At 41.4% G+C, this 20080-nt stretch overlaps 1 protein-coding gene across 4 annotated transcripts in view; it reads left to right on the top strand.

The window, feature by feature from the left end:
* Positions 1–20080, top strand: part of LOC122978848 (E3 ubiquitin-protein ligase SMURF2-like) — a 65355-nt gene that overhangs the window by 26717 nt on the left and 18558 nt on the right. For all 4 annotated transcript variants that reach the window (XM_044345877.1, XM_044345879.1, XM_044345878.1 and 1 more), the window contains 8 exons: positions 369–407; positions 1888–1996; positions 7246–7379; positions 11472–11537; positions 12342–12426; positions 13895–13978; positions 15695–15906; positions 18592–18676. In XM_044345877.1, coding sequence (XP_044201812.1) covers positions 369–407; positions 1888–1996; positions 7246–7379; positions 11472–11537; positions 12342–12426; positions 13895–13978; positions 15695–15906; positions 18592–18676 — 814 coding nt within the window. The remainder of the gene's footprint in view (positions 1–368; positions 408–1887; positions 1997–7245; positions 7380–11471; positions 11538–12341; positions 12427–13894; positions 13979–15694; positions 15907–18591; positions 18677–20080) is intronic.

The raw sequence follows: 20080 nt of genomic DNA, 5'->3' as shown, positions 1-20080 counted from the left end.
GGTGAGAGATATTAAAGACAAATTAAAGGCTAATGATGCACCAACATTATGCAAAACATATGATGATGATGAGAAAAGACTGAGACAAATTTGCTGCTGTGCTGTGTTTCAAGAATAAATGAAGATGTAAGATCAGCCTCTCTTGGAGCGCTGCTTATGTCTTTGTTAATTTCAATATATCCTATCAGTGACCCTTTGGAAAAATGACTTAAAGCTGACTATACACCATATTTGGTGAAAGCAAAGGTTTTTGTGCAAACAATGATTTGTCCTATTCTTTGTGTATTTATTTTTTCTCTGTTTGTAATTCGTGCCCATCTGGTTTTTAACCTGACATTAACATCTCTTTTGTATTTCTTCTCTTCCAGTCCTGTGTGCAAAGAACCTGGCAAAGAAAGACTTCTTCCGTAAGTAGAGCTTTTTTTGACGTGTTGCTATTCTTGTCCCATTCCCTCCCTCGTGCATTAGAATGGGCTTTGTCTGCAGTGGCAGCTTGCTAGCTTTTGAAGCCTTGCTGTAAATGAAGTCCCTCAGGAGCTGCCTGTCTGTTCTACAGACCAGGAGGCCTGGCACGCACAAGGAGCCACTGCTAACCTAACTTCTAGTAATAGATATTGGGTCCACTAGTACGGAAGCACTAGACTCAATTAAAAACACGTCTTGTAGTCCAGCCCAGGACCAATCCCTAATGGCAGTTACATGAAGAAAAAGTGTAGACAAAAAGACATTTCATCCAGTGATTTTTGCATTTTTCTTGTTAAAATGTGTCACATTTCATATCAAATCATACTAATTTTGTATAGAGGAAAATAAAGAGTTGAATACTTTTATAGGTGGTACAAGCAAACCCTGCCTAGCCATGCTTTATCTTTACTGGGACACAAGCTAATGACACTATATAGAAATTAAAGAGACCCAAACCAGAATAGTGAGATGGGACTTTGAAGGGATAAAACACAAATGCACGTGAACTCTCAGCGGCTGAAATCCTGACTGCTAGAGGGCATTGGAGGGAGGAAGTTGCACAATGTTTTCTCTATGGCTTCTAACTTACTGTTAGTTAACATTTAGCTTTAGGCCTTTTCGTCAACCTCTGTTTAGGCTATCAGGATAGAAAGCCATTCCCTGCCACTAATGTAAGTGGAGATGTATTATTAAGTTCCACTGATGAGACAGTTTTTACAAAAGAATAGCCTTAAGCAGCCCACATCTTTTACCTTAATTGCTGGTTAAAATTACTGAGTTGCATGTGGAGCCAGTAGGTTGGTTCTCCATTAACAGTGAAGTCATCGATACAGACAATAGCTGATTCACATCTTCTAACATGCACACATACACCTAAACACACAACCACAAAGAAGGAAGTCCCAAGAAAGCACAAGAGTGACCTAACAGGTTTGACTTGAGGGAAGTATCGGTGCCCAGAGGTGTATACACTAACAATTGTAAAATACACATACTCTCATGCACAGTCACACAGAGAACGCTTGATAAACACACCGTGAAGAGTCCCTTATCAGATTTCCAGTTGAGTAAGATATGGTGGAAAGACTTGTCTTATACTGTAGCCGTTCCACATATTGCAGCACATGCACTCCCAAGGATTCACATAGTAGAGAGTCTTCTATTTATTTGCCATGTTGTTATTTATTAAAAGAGTTGGAAAAACACTTACAGCTCACAAAACACTTTGTTTAAGCTACCTGACCAGCAAGATAAATAGTATGTATGTATTTTTCTGTCATTTTAAGGTTAAGAGAAATGTGAATGTCATATAAATGGGCCGTCACACAGTTTCCTCCATGAAAGAGGTATCGGTGACCTCACGAGGTTTGTACAGTTGCTAAACAAAACCTTGCATCTGTCTCCTCTGCTTTGGTTTAACAGGGTTGCCGGATCCCTTTGCCAAAGTGGTGGTGGATGGCTCAGGACAATGCCACTCTACAGACACTGTGAGAAATACGCTGGACCCAAAATGGAATCAACATTATGATCTGTAAGTACACAGGAGCGCCGATCTGATGTGTTTTGCCGTGCCCCACTAATGCCTCATTAGGAAACAAATGTTGTATTATTAAATGAGTGTGTGTGTGTGTGTGTGTGTGTGTGTTTAAAATTGATTCTTGTAAGAGGTCATGCACCATCTGAAATTTGAAACCGTGCAGAATCTATTGTTCTTGAAACACTGATATGACAAGTGTTTCAGCAACGTCTCTTCTCGTCTCTTTTCTATGTGCAGAAACGCCCATCTGTAAACCTTTTGAGCTGTTTTACATGGTAACAAAACATCCAGTAGAGTGAGATTTTAGACATTCCATACCACAGGCATCACCAAAGACATATTCACACAGTATGAGATTTTTTTTTTTGGGAGGAGAAAAGAAAACTCACTGATATGAATTCTTGCATTCTCAAATAACAGATTCTGCCTTTTTTGGATATTAGAAGATGGGGTTTGCTAAATAGTTTTGCACACCATGACTTATTTCTGAACAGTGTCCTCTGTGAATTAGAGTTTGTCTAATTCATTATTTTTCTGCCAATCGTGGCTATATAAAGGCTGACACATCATTTAGAGTGTTTCTTTTCTTACTTTACTGTAGTAATCTCTTTCAGGTTTAGCCTTTTGTGAATCTATATAACTTAATTCTTGAAACCTAATTTTCTTTTTTTTTCTATCAAGGACGCTCTCATTCCACTTTCTGTCAGTCTTAGAAATGTAAATGCAAATCATTGGTATTTCAAATAAACTCTATGAATAATGTAATAGTCAAAGAAAACCAAAACGGATGCAGGAAAAAAAAAAAAAGCTCCTCATTTTCTGGCCACATTGCCTAGTAAAGTTACAACAACATATGGTCATTATATTCTCCGTTGACCTCAGAGGCCGTGGACTACAGAAAGACTAGAACAAGATGACCATTACACTCCACAAATGCCCCTATGAAACTATGTGCCTGACTCAGTGGCAGGAGGAGCTGTTTTCACTGGGGCCGTGTGTGTGCTGTGAGTGTTCCCTGTACAGAGGTCTGTGTCGACGGTCTGTTACAAGGAGTGATCACCCCAAAGGACCCTAAGGACCAACTGGCAACCAAGCCATAGGCATTGGTGCAAGATGGAGGGGAAAAGGTGGTAGAAGAAGAAGGAATGAGGGGAAAGAAAGCCTCATTTTAAGAGTTGGGAACAGTAGAGAGAAAGAAAGAAAGCCATGAAGGGGAATGCAGGTAAAAGGGTTGCACTGGAGAATCAGATGATAGTTATATGGTGAAAATATGCATGACAATAGGTATGTTGGCGTAGGGCCACTCTAAGCGGATCAATTACAAAATAAAGTTAGTGTTAATCATTTGGGTGGAAAAAGCAGTAAATATGACATTATAATTGGAGCTGCCACAATAAGTCGATTAACAAATCAGTTCATGGACAGAAATTAAGTACATTGTCAATTAATTAATTAAAATTATCTGGGTTTTTTTTGTCTTTTGTGATGGTAAACTAGAAATCTTTGGGTTTTGGACTGCTGGTCATACAAATCAAGAAATTTTGAAGACGTCACCTTTGAATCTGGGCACTTGTGATGGGCATTTTTCACAATTTTTCTACATTTTGTAGACCAGATAAATGGATAATGAAAATAATTGTTAATTTCAGCTAGTTCATTAGAATTATAATGAAACCCAGTTATGTTTCTGAATTTTGCGAGCGTTCATGCACACGTCGACGGTGCCTTTTATCCTTTGCCGATAACCACAAATACATATGGCCTTTCTAGACGCACGCTTTCATTTTAAAACACACACCTGTTTCCTAATGCGTCTTCAGCCCTGTCAACATCAGCCTCAGATCCCCTCCTTCTTTTACATAATTCTGTTCCCTCTTCTGGATCCCCACCCTCTTGGAGGAGTGTGTTCCCTGCCAGCGACCCCTGGCCTCTTCCTCTGCTTCAGGAAATGGCTAACATGCCACAGAAAGCAGATGGGAGTGTGGGCTTGGCAGAATTCCACCTCGCCACACCCCCATATCCAGCCCCTTCAGCTTTTAGGAGGTGGGGTTTATTCCCACATGACACTGACGCTGCCAGGGGCCACGCTGTCCTATATTACGTATCATAAGAACCTTGAAAACATTATATGTCTGTTTTTAAACTACAAATGATCCTCTGTGATTTATTTTGGTCTCCTGGGCAAAAAACAGTTTAGGACATAAAGACCAAGCCAATTTATTGAGAACATTTTGAAGGGTCGAAAGTTGATGAACTCACAGTAGGACGTAGGTCTGATTTTGGCAAGTTGCCTCCTTTTGCTGGGGCTCCAATTTTCAGCCTTTTTAGTGCAAGATTTCACATTGCTTTGGTTAGAAGGTCAGATTCGCTCTCCGCTCCCTCTGCCTTTATTCTATATTAAATTCTGTACATGTTGGGCTGTCCATACGCTCTCCCCTCATGAGAGCCTGTGATACCTTACTGGTTTTCACACATTCTGCCTGAGCGGGACTTGGTTTGTCCCCAGTAATAAAATGCAGAACATACCGATGGCACTAGCACTGCTACAGCAGTTTTTTTACACTCCTTATGGCCTTCCATATTAAGAATACAATGGCAGTAGTTGCCAAGTTGACTCTTTTCATCCCATTGATCACAAGTCTTGGAGGTCTATATGGCACACGGACCCATCTACGGTATAAACAAACATTGATCGGTAATGGTTTCAACTCTTTGCTTCATTCCTATCTGTAGTGAGTTGGACAGAAAGTACGTTTTTTTTCTCTCTTTGTCTGGAAAGGGGCATAGATTTGGTTGTATATGCAATAAGTTATTTGTCTTTCTCAATCTTGAACTGACAGTAAAGGTTCAGCCATCTTTAAAAAGCACTTATGCCACGTGTGCTTGCACTGCACCCAGAACTTAATGTACTTTGTAAGAGATATTATTGCTTAATTATTCACAATTTTCTATTAAGAGAATGAGGGGAAAAGTCTGTGGAAGAAGACGATGAGGAGAATTGAAGCGGAGTGGTTGGGTCAGAGTAACAGTAAGGTAACTGTATGTTTTGAGGGAATCTAAGAAGAATGCTTTGGCATCGACTCAATATACATAAATCAGATCAGGTTACTTGATATGGTGAGCCAGAGCTGTAGAATCTCCACTCTGATTTATTTTTGTCTTTACAGATGTTGACAACTGAAGGCTGTCCAACATTAATATAAAATATATCCAATCTGGAAAGAAATCTTATTTTTGATTTCCCAATGTAATGTATGTTCCTTGGCAAGAACAGCTTTGGGAAGTCCTGCAGGTCTGGATTTAGTATGTAGCCTGGAAAGCTAATCTGGATTTGACCCAAGAACATTTTTCCCCTCCACTGCTGTTGTCTGTAGGATTAGGAGTGCTAACTCTTATTTTTGTTGTTGCTGTAACCACCTAATTGTGTGTGTGTGCATGTGTTATTGTTTCTAACAGAGTTTAACTCGGTGTTCGACCACCAACGTTTATTAGTTTGCTATACCAGGTGAATCTTTTATAGTGTTCAAGAATAAAATAAATGTATTTCATTCTTAATTAAGAATTAATGTTATCTATTATATCGCATTTTCCTCAAATGTATTATTTTAATGGTTCTTATCACATACTTTAACCATGTTTGACATAATCTTTTTTCATTAATTACAGTATTCTGGCATATTATCGTCATCATTATTGTTGTCATTATGTGGCAGTTATTACGTTATCACTTGAATTAATCTTTATAATTTAAGAAATATAAAAAGAAAATACCATTCATATTTTGTCTTTTCCTTGCAAATGGTTGAGAAATAATAGTGCAGCACATAAAAACAGGTGTGTTTTTATGTGTATTATAAACATTATATTCTACCTGTTCTCTGATCCTCGGACACTCAGCTATTTCAGTTCTTTGCTTCAAGAGTGCCTTGCACATACACCTCTGCATCACATTGCTCTGTTAATCTAACAACACTGTGTGAAGGGAAGAACCAGAGATTAAATTTAGAATGATATACTATACTATTAGTCCTCAGAGAGCCAATTTGTGTTGGACCACAGCGCACAAAACGCAGGGAACCAAAGCGAAACATTAACAGTACATTGCTTTGTACATTTGTTGTTCTAAGATTAGAAGAACATCCCAATAAGGATGAGCTTAGTCAAAAAAACCTCCTCCTTATTTACAACCCAACCTTTATATTCCGATGTGACAGAAGCCTTTTCTAAGACAGAGGGTTTGGAACAGCTTACCTCCAGTGATTTCTTGTCCATCCATCCAGTTCTTGGCAAATAGACTTTTAATTAACTCACAACTCAAAATTTAAACTTTCATAGCAAAAAAACAGTGTATTCTTTCATTCATTTGTCATTTAAAAAGTGTTAAACAGCTGGAGTGAGATCATAATTAATAACCCAAGACACATCAGCACCTGCCCCAAGAGAAACAATTTAAGATGCTAACCACTGCTGCTGCATCCTGATCAGATTTTCAGGTAGTTACTGGAAACTAAATCACTGGACACTTAAAAAAAGATCCATAACCCACAAGGGTTGTAATTTCATTTCAGTGCAACGATGGTTGAGATTTGGCTTCCATACTTAACTTAAACTTTTTGATGTGTTTAGTAGGGAAACCCCTCACCTTGCCAGTGATATACCGCATAATATAGAGCTTGGCATCACAGCTGGCTGCTAGGCTGTAATTAGATGTGTGTGTGTCAGCGATTTGTGATTATGTATTTGAATGTTGAACTCAATGTGAGCGTATGTTTACTGTAAGAGCTGTCTGGAGCTCAGACAGCGGTGGAGCACATCACGGGGACTTCCTCTGTTTCTCGACCACGACTAGACTGGCTTCAGCTGCGCTAAATCTGAACAGACACACACAAGCACATACTCACAGGTTACTTTAAAATCTACTAATCGGCCTCATTACACAGTCTGAAGGTCTACGCCGCGAACACGGTGTGCATTGTTTTCTTTCCGTCAAGGAGAAGTAGTTGGGTGAGATGCAAAATACAAATTTAGTGGGTTTTTTTCTGTGTTAATGACATTTGTGTTTCGGAGAGTTTTCTTGAGTACAAAGATGACTTAACTTCCCCTGAAACGCACGCACAATGTCTCATTGGTTCTTGTGAATTTCGAAGCGTCATGCCAGAATTGTAAACACATTTTCATTATGTCATCATTCCCCTTTTCTGTCTTATGGATCTGTTTTCTTTCACTCTTTCTTCCCCTGTCAGATACATTGGAAAGGCAGATTCCATCACCATCAGTGTATGGAACCACAAGAAGATCCACAAAAAGCAGGGAGCAGGTTTTCTAGGCTGTGTCCGCCTCCTGTCCAACGCCATCAACAGACTCAAAGATACAGGCTGTAAGTACCCGTTTGTGTGTGCAGAAGTGTGTTCTCTGTGTCTCTTAACACACTGAAAACAGGTCACTGGCGTCTGCTCTGTCTGCATGCCTCACAGTGGCCTTACCCTAAGGTACCAGTCTGGTTTGTTAGTGAAGGGTGAAAGGGAGGCCAAACAGTGATTGGGTGAGGCATGTGAGACAGCTAACCTTTTTTCACACATGTATGCACACATATCCTGCACACATAGTCAGACAGGGAAATGTGGGGAACCAGGGTGACTGTCTTTCCTGTCCTTTCCTGTCTTTGCCTGTTTTATCTGGCTGCAGCAGTTAGATAGTTAGCTAGCCTGTCGCTACATGTGGAGCTCTTTCAACAGTGTCACTGTCTCATCTCCAGCTTGCAGCCTGATGCTGCTGCTCCTGTGCTGGCCATTCATTGCCATAGATTTATGGCTATGATACACAGCAGCTCCTTCAGGCAACACATATCAGAAATATTGTCTGCTGTAGACATCTGGCACCTGGGACCAAATCAATAGCCACAATTCATTATACAGCAATGGAGCTTGTCTTGATGTAGGGTCAACTTAAAATGTTTCTGTCAAGGAAACAATTAACTTTTTCCTGGAAGCATAGTCCTGCTGATGTATTTGTTGTCACTGTGTGGAACAAGATGTAAAAAAGAGGAAGAGTTATGCCGTGTGGGGATAGTTGTGTGACATTTAGCCTGAATAGCCCTTTAGTTTACCAGCAAGTAAATCCCACGTTAACATATGAATGAAACTTAAATGTTTTCGCACAGACACACACATTCTCATATAGATAATTTCCCATCAGCTTGGTTTCAGATTGTTGCCCTTGTGTTGTCACCTTTGCTTTACAACAGATTCAGTCTGTGCAGTCCGCATAGCCACATACCCGTTAGCTCTGTATGCCTCGTTGGCAGTACCAGTCAGTTGATACTGACACATGTACGCTTAACCTTAGTCCATACTGTCAAATTAACATTCCTTCCACTCGTTCTCCTTCTCTCTTTCAATCCATCTTCCTGACCTCTCTTGAACACAGACAGTCAGGCAGACATGTATTGGCATCACCACACTGAGTTACATTTTCCCCATTTTTTTTTTTAAGTATCCGGCATTATTATTTCCATTCATCTGATCTAAAGAGTCACACCCCACAACTTGTCTGTCTGAATATAATTGCCATTTATTGCACGCTTTTTTTTTTTTTTATCCAAACTGCATAGTTGGATACTTCCATGAATGCATGCAGTTATAGTTTGGTTGTAACAGCATCTTACGCCAACTCCAAACTGTCAAGCTAAATACTTCACGTAAGAGTTCAGAATAGTGCTAAATGGCACTTTTGGCTCATAAAGTCCACCCCGTAATCAACCGAAAACCACAACATCATCAGTGTTGCCATAAAAGAGACCCTTACAGCTATAGTAGCCCGGTGCCATACTCTACACCACTCTGTGCCAGAGGACATGCCCTTAGATTTACCCACAACTTCTAGAAACAGACAATATAGGCTCCAGTTAGGCTCCAGACTTGCCACTTACTGTTGAGCCAACATGCAGAAATTATACTCTCACAGCCACAGGAAGTGGACAGAGAGACATGATCTATGACAAGACACCAGTCCTCCAAAATTCCCTTTGTCCTTGTCCTGTGTGCAGCAGACTCATGAACTGTGCCCAGTCTGTGGTCTGACCAGGATGCACACAGACACAAACATAAAACACACACACACACACACACACACACACACACACACACACACACACACGACTTTACTGGAATTGTCTTGGTTCCTAGAAGTCATATTCATACACATACATCACTTTGTCATCCAACGCAAACACATATTCGCACAAAGCTGTTTCACTTCTGCACACACACACACACACACACACACACACACACACACACCCACTCTTGCAAACCAAACAGGGACTCAGAGTGATTGTTTTGTATTTGCTAGAAGTCCGTCTGGCTGCACACTGAGCTCCACTTCCTGTAGCATTGCAGACACAAACCTCTAAGTCATCTGCCCCACTTCTGAACCCACAAACTCACTAACACACACACCACCACTTTTTCAAAATGACTTGACTGACTACACATGTTAGTCTGCCTCGCTTTGAACCCAGTCGTTTATTTATACATAGTATTTATAGTGTTGACGTAATTTCTAATCATTTTTACTGATTTGCTGATTGCGATGCTGCTGCAGCATGCATGCATTTTGTACATTTTTCACATATGCATAAAGACATTAACACACACACGGAGAGACGGATGTGCATGAGCTAAATGAACAAATACATAAACACCGTCACTCCTACACTTATCGGTTTACATGCACACAGTGACACACACACATAGTTAGTTTATTGCAACACACATTTTTCATAGCTCTGAGGAATTGAATGGTGCGGTGAGAGCTTGTGGTTTAAGGTCTCTAAATGTTCTGTCTCTCTCTGTTTCCCTCTTATTTAAGAGAAAAATCTGCTTACTATTCCAGCCATGTAAGGCTTAGGCCATCCCTGTTTAGTCTAGACACGTATCCGGAACAGATGCACACACACACACACACACACACACACACACACACAAGTCTGGAAACAAGCTATAGGGTTGTTTAGATCTGCTTAGTCTATACAGACACGCCATGTCATGCGCATACAAATTCATACAGGAAAAGCAAAGACATGACAAATCCAAATCCAGTCTGACTTCAGTTTTAGTTTTAGTGCATGGAAAACTGGGGCATCTCTTCATCTTGCTTTCTCTCTCTCTCTCTCTCTCCCTCTCGCTCTCTCTCTCTCTCTCTCTCTCTGCCTCTTTCTGTCTCTTTGCATATTTCCCTTCCTCTCCCCCCCTCTCGCCTACTGTACAATCACGTTTTATGTCTGATTATGTTTTGTGTTTTTTTTTTTTTTGTGCTTGTTTTGTTTTTTTATATTTAAGTAAGCCAAAGCCCCTGCAGGACTCCAACACACATGCACACACACACACACACACAAATAAACGGGTTGTATTGTTAATAGGTACCGATTAATTTAACTCCCCTGCTGGTCAGCCGGACTGGTCATGCACTAGTTTTCCTGTGGGATTTAGTATGTGTGTGTGAGAGAGAGAGAGAGAGAGAGAGAGAGAGAGAGAGAGAGAGAGAGAGAGAGAGAGAGAGAGAGAGAGAGAGAGAGAGACTGCTGAGTGTGTCTGGATCTTGTTCAGAGTCTTCCTGGGTTATGTTTCTGTGCTGTCTGTGTCTGGCTGCGCTGTCCTGTGCTGAGCAGACAATGAGTCCTTACTTATCCAGAAACAACAAGACTGCTAACAAATTTTATCCAGATTTTGTGATATTTTGTTTCTCCAAATTTAAATCTTTTTTTTTTTTTTTTTTAACACAAAATGGTTGAAGCTGCAGAGCCCTTTCATCTGCAGGGTAGACTGTTGCATTTTACATTTTATAACATGCATACACGGCACACATGCATATACACCTTATTTAGTTATTTGGCTACTTCAGCATGCCTCCTCATGTATAAGAAAAAATAACAGGGGTCCTGTGGGTTTCAGGATTGTGTGAAGAACATTATAAATTGATGAATTTTCAAAAAAAATTATTTATCTCAGCTTGACAATATTGATGTTTTGTACAAAATCCCACTGCTAAATACATGTATACTACTCAAAACACATCTTAAACCTGGCTCCACTTTTGCCACAATGCGATATGAAGTTATCCAGCGATGCCTTGTTTTGGCCTATCAAATATATGTGCACATTCCTGGCGATCATCGCAACGATCACTCTGATAACTTTCCAAGGTTGTGACATCCTCTCATTGTATTATAAACCTCTGTGCAGTGTCTTAGCATCTGATAACCCGTCAATGCAATGTCACGGATCTGTTACTCAAGTCGGCCTTCCTGGATACTGTTTCATCATTTCAACAGCAAGCAACACGCCCAGTCAAACACAGCCCAGTAACTCCCAGTTAACTCTGTGTAAAATTTGAAAGTCACACCTTAGGTTGTTAATGGGAACAGATGCTGAACCAATGGTTGTGTGTTTTATTTCTTTTTTCCCTGCAGATCAGAGACTGGACCTGAATAAACTGGGCCCCAATGATAATGATACTGTGAGAGGACAGATAGTTGGTAAGAAACGCACATACACTCACAGTTTGAAGTTGCATAGATGTACTGTATGTGTGTACACACTTCTGTCAGCCTGTGCCTCGGCTTTAAGTAAAACCACAGTGGCGGTATTGCATTTTAAGCCTCATCGTACTCTAGACAACGTTGAATGTTCAATCACAATTTCTGGTGGACACTTTCAGTCACATCTCAGAGCTTAACTGCACATTTGCTATCTGAAAACACTGAACCAATTAACTGCTGGAAGACAGTGTTGGCACCAGTCCCTAGTGGTTCACTGAATACAGAATATAAATGAATAGAAAATTAATCCTCAATCAACTGTATCCATAGGTAGGAACATACCACACATTTTTCAGCATTTGAAATGATGAGGCCAAATGTTGAACACATCTCTGCATGTCTGGATGTCTCAATGCATTGTGTTACTCAAACTGTAGAAAACACAGCTTGACCCAGACTGCTTCGTCTGTCTCAATACTCTGACTCAGTTCATTACCTAACCACTGAACCACAGAGTGGAATTTTAGTTTTTTTTTTTTCTCTGGCATTATAATACAAAAACACAGGGATATATTTATATATTTAATATCTGTTACCTGAAAACAAAGTCTTTGCAAATTCTTATTTTTGATTTCCTCTGTATTGATGTCATATGAGGATGAAAAAATGGGGGGAAAAAAAAAGCATTGTTGGAACTTGAATCCACATGCCATAGAGCACATTAGTCATCATTATTTGGGCAATATGGATAGTAACATGTCACTGATGTATCATCTTCCTTTGTCTTTATGAACTGTGTAGTAAGTCTTCAGTCCAGGGATCGCATCGGTACAGGAGGACCGGTGGTGGACTGCAGTCGCCTGTTCGACAACGACTTACCTGATGGGTCAGTATCATCGCAGGTTTCCTCCATGAGCTATCCCAGTAGTCCACACGTTACTTTGCTTTTGCTTGAAGTTTCCCATATTTCTAGAGCTATTTTGATCGAACAATGTCAGAGACACAAATAGGGTTGTTGCAATAACCGCAATATTGCAATATTGCAATATTGCGCTATAGACAAGCCAACCGTGGTGGATGGCAAAGAACCGCCACAACCACGCAATATTCATGTTTTTCCTTTTTTTTTTTATGAAGCTAAGCCATTCTTATTTTACACTTAAAAACACATGTAAGTTGGGTGGTCCCCTGGTCCAGCTGCTCCAGAGGATCCCGCCTGCCACATGCAGCATCTTGCACGCTGAGAGCCAGCTAACCTGGTGCCTCGCCCTCATAACAGCCGGGCTCGCAGTGCTGATGCTTGGTAGTTAAAAACACGTCTGTATGAATATTTTGTTTTTTTTTTTATATGTTGGGGTCGGTGCTGAGCAAAACACGATGCCGTGTGTAAAGTGTAAAATTATTAATTGAAAGTGCAGAGCAGCTACAGAGTTGCACCAGAGTCCTGCTTTCTGCTGTAAACACACACAGCTGTTAGTGAGCAGCTGCTCTCATGTCTCGGCAGAAACTCTCCCGCTCTCATTCTGCTCTCTGACGGTAGGTGGGTTGCTCCAGTAGCTGCAGCCTCATCGCCACACAAACGCTCTCTCTCTCTCTCGACTGCAAACTGGCTGCACACTGAGCGATTCCTTACGTTACTTGTAGAACACGTTTTAGTTTAGAAAACATCTTAAAATACATTTTTAAAAATAATCCCTGATGCTTAGGCCTGGCAGGGGGTCAACTCAGGCCGGGCTCATAGTAGACTGGCAGAAACCCTGCAGGTGCGTCCAGCCAGACTTGTTTCATAAATCCCAGGTTTAAGGAGACTCGATACATGATATTAAGTGTTTTCCGAGTTCGTCAGGTACTGCTGCTCCATTCTATTAACACATAATAAGACTAACATAACTTGATTTTCACAATAAAAAAAAAAAAGGTGCTAATCTTCATAGACTGCATGCAGTGCTGTTGAGCCACCCTGAATCACCGCAGGGGAAATTCCTTCACCACGACAACCCTCGACACAAATGGCCTGGGTGAAGAAGCAAAAAAATAATTAGTTTAGAGCTGTGCATTAGGGCAGGGGGCTGGTTTCTCTCTAATGCCTGTGTCCAGTAGTTGTTTGAGACTTCTGTCTGGTTTATTAGGTGAGACCATTAACCTTCTGTTAATTCTTAAATTTTTTTTCCTATGCAATCCTTAATGTGTTGAAAAACATTTAGAAGGGTGCACATATGAAGGATACACTGTTGACAACACTGTAAGATGAGCACCATCAGGTGGATAAAAGTGTATTTTAAATGTTTTATATTGCCTGATGTAAGAAAGATGCATATTTCTTATTTGTTTGTCTTATTTTGTGCATAAAACAGATGGGAAGAGAGGAGGACAGCCTCAGGAAGGATACAGTACCTGAATCACATCACACGCACCACCCAATGGGAGAGACCCACCAGGTACATCTGCACACATACTGCACATATTTTCAATTTCAACATTGAACCATATAGAATTAAAAAAAAAAAAACTGAGCCATGTTAAAATTGAAGCTTTGCCATGATCTTCAATACAACACTGCCTTCCTTTAGCACAGTCATACTGATGTAATGCACAACAAACTTGACCTTTAACAGAAAAGCAGAGGGGAAGGGGGGGGGGGGGGGTCTATTTAAATGGCATTACTTCCCCCCCACTTCTCTTTTTCTGGAAAAAAAAAAAACTTCCACTTAGCTCCATCACACTCACAACACAACAATGACAATCTGTTGGTAATGAGTGAATTGCTGTCAATTTCCTTGACCCCCCCGCCCTCACCCGCCCCCCCCCCCCCCCCCCCCCCGCAACTCACACGCACAGTCACACACACCCATAAATAAACTAGCCAGCCACTCAGGCTGCCAGGTTTTACTTGGCCCCTGTTCCTGCAGGAACAACTGTCGCCTTCCTATTTGGCCCATATCAGTGGAGCCGTTAGGGGAGTAAGCAAACAAATATGACCACAACCCACTGCCTCACCCACTCACCCACTACACTAGTTTCTCTAGTACCCCCCCCCCCCCCCACCCACCCCCAGGCAGCATAGCGAAACGAGGTTAGACGGACAGGAAATGGTGAAGAAAAGGTTAAGTTGTGGAGCATGGAGGGAGGTGGAAATGGTGAGTTGGAGGAGAAAGATGCAGGAGGAAGAGGAAGACAGAGTGATTTAATGAAACGGGTTGATGATGAAGAGGATAAGGTGAGTGGAAAGGAGAAATGGCAGTTAAGAGAGGAAGTGTAGAAAGAGGAATGAGGTAGTTAGATCAATTTTTTTCTCCATTTTTGCTTTCAATATGCAACAGCAGGTGTAGCAAATACCATTTAAGTTTTTTACTTTTTATTTGTAAACTTAAGCACATTTCTTTAACCAGCAAGTATGTTACACATTAACCAAACAAGTTACAAAAAGGAATACTGTAAAATTGTCTGTGTCTCCTCCAGCTCCAGACTTTGGTTGTGGGTGGTATCTTTTCCGAACCTTGTCACCGCTCCCGCCTGGAAATTAATGTAATCTGGTCCATGAGCTAGTCGTGCAAGGACACATTTGAGGAATACTGTAGACGACTGACACTTGGAAGAAGAGTGATACTGTAATGGAAGGACAAGGGAATAAGGAGGGAGAGGTGGTACATAAGTGAGGGGTGGGGGGGAAGAGGAAATGGGAGGGAGGAGGTGGGTTGACAGACGAGGGTCCAAGGTTTTAGATAGCCAAGGCGTCAGTAACTCTGGACAGCCAGACAGCGGTCAGACTTGTTACACACACACACACACACACACATGCAGTAAGTGTCAGTAAGCCAGCCTGTCTGTGTTTGTGTTTGCTTATCAGATATCTGCTTTCAAAGTCCTGCTCTTAAGTAGCACACAAACACACTAAAGAGTCTACTGGAGTGTAGAATCTTTCTGTTTGCTTTTATGCAACCCATAATCCTTCATATCACTTTAATCTTAACCATAACCATGAAATACATTTCTGTTCTTGAGTACTGATGACACAGGCTGGTTTCCAATAATTACACTCCGCATGTGTGTATGTCTAGACATCACTAGAACAAATAAACCTGCTATGCTTAACACTTAACCCATAACACACCTACAGTATAACACATGCAAACTAACTCTCTGCTCTCTTCCAGGCCAGCTTCGGAGTACTCCAGCCCATCAGGGCGTCCTCTGAGCTGCGTGGTGGACGAGAACACGCCGGTGATGACACCCGTTAACGGGGCAGAGGCCAGCGGCCCGCCAGGTGAACAGAGGCTCCAGGAGAGACGGGTTAGATCGCAGCGGCACCGTAACTACATGAGTCGAACACACCTGCATACACCGCCTGACCTGCCTGAGGGTTATGGTGAGAAACAGCAAAGACACACACACACACACACACACACATACACACACACACACACATTCCTTCCGCCAACTGAAGAGCTGTTAGAATTGCACTTTTAAAAGAGTTCAGAATTCAATCTTTAAAAGTAGGAAAATATTATTATTTTTGCATCTATTTTGAGCTCTAAAAATATTGTGGGGAAGAAAAGTGGTCTATGATATCACATGACATCATGCTGTTGTGATCATGAGATTAGCTGCAAGGCGCATGTCTGCTGTTTCAGAGCTAACCGTCTGCTAATGTTTCAGAGGCATGCTAATGTTCATCTGGAATTGGGATTCTCTTTGGATTATTTTGTATATTTAGTGATATTCATCAATGTACTGCATGATGTCTGTAAATAGATAATGCTGCTGTAGATATGTAAAAACACAGCATCGTTGACCCATGTAAAATTAAGTTACTTCATAACAATGCAGGATGAGAAGGAGGAGGAGGAGGAATGGGAGGAGGAAGTAGCCGGGGTGAGTGATGGTTGAAACACTTCCGGGGGGAAAAAACTATAGTGTATTAGTGCCTCCAGCAGCAGGTCAGGCTTTCTAGTCAGGGGATGGTTTACACCTGGGACGCCAGGTGAATGTTGTTAACTCGCTGATAGATTAGATAGCAAGCTGAGGTGAAGTCCCAGCCCACAATAATACAAGATACAGAGATCAAAGGCACGGTGAGCCTGTTGTTGGGCTGAATCTTTTTTTGTAGCCTAGAGGCAGTGATGCTTTGAACGTTTTTATTCCTCCGTGCCAACGACAGCTGTGGCTGAATTAGAGTTATTATTATTATTTTAGAATTTGTATCTTCTTTGCAGCAACATCCATCTCTGAAGCATCGTCTACTGTCATGGCTACAACTTTGTGTTCTATCAGAATCAGCGTTATTGGCCAAGCATGTGAACACATACAAGGAAAACACACTTAATACCTTTATTAAATTCCTTCAAAGTCTTCACTATAAATATTATATGAGTCTGGAAAAACATGGATGTTAACTGCAACTTGATGGCGGAGGCACACAACCACGAGGCTGTATTTCTAGTTTCTCCCTGTGATGAGAATAAAATTCAAATGCCCTTTGTATCACCTTTTCTTGTTTTCACATTCTGTCTGTCTGCCTGCTTTGTCCTTGGGCTCCCTCACACTTTCTCTAATACCCCCCCCCCCCCTCCTCCTGGCTCCCTCCTTTCCACAACACTACATAATGACAACTGCAATCAACACTGGCTGTGTATTAATACCCTTCCTCTCCTCTCGTCTCCTCTCCGCTCCGCACCGCTTCTCTCCTCTCCTCTCCTCTCCTCTCTTGTCCTCTCCTCTTCGCTCCGCTCCGCTTCTCTCCTCTCCTCTCTGCAAATACCTCCCAATGGAATGATTTGGATTTGCTGACTGATATTCCCGCAGTGAAAGGAAGGAGGGAAGCGGGGTATTCATAGCACAGTGTTTAGCTCAGGTTATTGGCTTTAGGTTATAGGCTATTTTTTATGTCTGTAATTCTTTAACTGGCCGGCATGCAAACACAGGAAAATAATGCAGAAGCTGCACAAGTACAGACACACTAAACTTTCCAACATCTGAAAGATTCTTCCAGAAAAAGTACACTTTTCACAGTCGACCATAATGCACCCCACAATACCCACAGAGTCTGTAAAATAAATTATTATTTTAAGTGCGGTGCTGTATGCCAGCGATTTAGAATGGCACTGTTGGACCTGTGCCCCCTTTGAAATGTCCTGCTGCGTCTGAGGCTCGCCGAGGTCGGACAAAGTGAGTCACTGATGCCCAACAACCAGTGGGCTTTCTTCCTCAGCTGAACCCTCTGAACTGCTGGCTGGGTGTGGTGAGAGCGTGAGAGAGAATGAGAGAAAGAAAGAGGGAATGTGTGAGGAGGGGGCGGGGAGGGGGTAAAGGAGAGGGAGAGGTGGGTAGGAAATGAGTTGTGCCAGTAGGAAGCTGGGGTGGGGGTGTAGTGATGGATTAGTGGGTGAATACACACACATACCCGTGCAGCGCACACACTTTGTGCCAACATTCACACACTCGCCCTCCATTCATCCATGAGCTGGATGGAACCGAAGACCCAACAAGCCAGTGACGGATTACAAATGAGAACCACTCTACTCAGATTCCTACTTGGTGTCCTCGGTTCCCTTATTTGTTTACAATATATTATATTAGTGGTTTTGGCATAAGTGACAGCATTTTCCTTTCCATTTCCTCTGGTTTGGGAGATTGATAGGGGTGGATGATTTTCAGAGTACACACCAACCTTTAGGAGAAAACAAGTCAACTAAGATGCAGCGAATAACTCTCTGCAAGGAAAAACACTCATGGAAGTCTTTGATAAATTTCCTTCATATTTTAATTTCCCCATCCTCTTTGGATAGGCCTATTGGAGACTGGAGAGGAACTAATTGATTACATTGGCGCACACCTTAAGAAACTCTTAGGTCAACAGTGTCCCTGCTGTTTGCCTGTCACATCAATTATAAACAGACTTCCCCTTCTCCAAAATACACAAACTCACTATTCGTGCTCTTGCCCACAAGGATTTACAGATCAGCAGTCCCTGCAACAGTTCCAGACTTGTTTCAGTGCTGTTTTTGTGCCTTTTTTGACACATTAATTCTAATTCGTTTTCTTTCTTTTTTAGAGCAAAGAACAACTCAGCAGGGCCAGGTCTACTTCCTCCACACACAGACTGGAGTCAGCACCTGGCATGACCCCCGGGTACCCAGGTAACTCCGTTTTATTTGTATTTTTCCATCTTTATTGTCTATATTTTTAGCTGTTTGCAAAGCATTTTATAAGTCTCTTTTGATAAATGTTAATAGCTATTAATATGATCATAATTACTTTGAATTTAATAGCACATTAACTTAAAGGAATGATAAATGCACTGAAGTGCTGACAGCCTGTATTGTTTTAATCCTAATATAAATCCTGACACATATTCCCAAAGACCAAACAGGACTTGAATGGGTTGAATCAGACCTAATTTCTTATTTAATTGCTCAGAGTTGTGTTCCAAAACAGTCTTATTAGTCAAATTTCAGATTTAAGTTAGGGTCAGCCAAACTAATGACCCCTGAGTCTGATCCGGACTTGGAAGTAAAATTTTTGGACAGATGTTCAGCTGAACACACCAAAGGCCAGTGGTTCTGCACTCAATCATACTGTTTCACCAACTCTCAATAGCCCACTAGTTAATGCATCGGAGACTGCGAGCAGCGCTATTGCGTTACATTTTTGGCTACGTCTCGGTGTAGCTGCCGATCAGTGACGAAACACATGCGTATATCTTCCAACTCACAGCAGCAACCTCTGGGTTTGGTCATTTTGGACAGAGATGCTAAAATGACCCAGTATGTTGTGATGAGTGCAGCGAGGCATGTGTTTGGTGTCCCTGGCTGATGTGTCCTCACTTCACACAAGGACAGAGCATGAACGCGTACAGACAAATACAAGTCGTCCTCAGGCTCTGGTGTCAGGAGACAGGAACGTCAGTGTAAGTGTACAGGAGAGAAGAAGGATCAAGAAATTGGAGCAAGTACTTTTTCAGAGGGATCATGTTAATGTGACGAGGCTCTCGAGAGCCTGTCGAGAGCCCTGGTTGTGTCTTCTGATTGGCCGAGTCTTGTAAAGCTTCTGTATTATAAATAAAGTCCCTGACTACACACTAGTTCATGTAAAGGTTAATGCCAACCTATATTTAATTACTTATACCGGTTATATCTCTGTATTTGTTGATGAAAGGATAACATTTAATTACACTTTAATTAAAAGCAATGACTTACCAAAGAAGTTTAGAAATACAGTTAACAATGCATCACACCTAACAACAGCAGTAAACATGTAAAACCACAGTAGAACAAGGCTTCTTGTTTAATTTTGGGCTTCAGAAAAAAATGTTAACTCCACCAGAGACACAGGTTTAAGCAGCTCTGTTAGGAATCAACACCTAAGGAGTTAATTACATAATTACTCAATTATCCGTGTTAGAAGGAACATTCCTCCCACCTAAAGTGGCCATCAATTACATAGAATTGCTTTATATTCCTAAAATACTTAAGCTAGTCAAAGTGTAATGATCAGAGCTGTTTGGTCTGAAAGTTTGTTTTATGCAGTATGTGTTTATAGTT

The sequence above is a fragment of the Thunnus albacares genome, chromosome 3 (genome assembly GCF_914725855.1).
Source record: "Thunnus albacares chromosome 3, fThuAlb1.1, whole genome shotgun sequence".
Classification (NCBI taxonomy): Eukaryota; Metazoa; Chordata; class Actinopteri; order Scombriformes; family Scombridae; genus Thunnus; species Thunnus albacares.
This window is presented reverse-complemented; position numbering and strand designations above follow the sequence as displayed.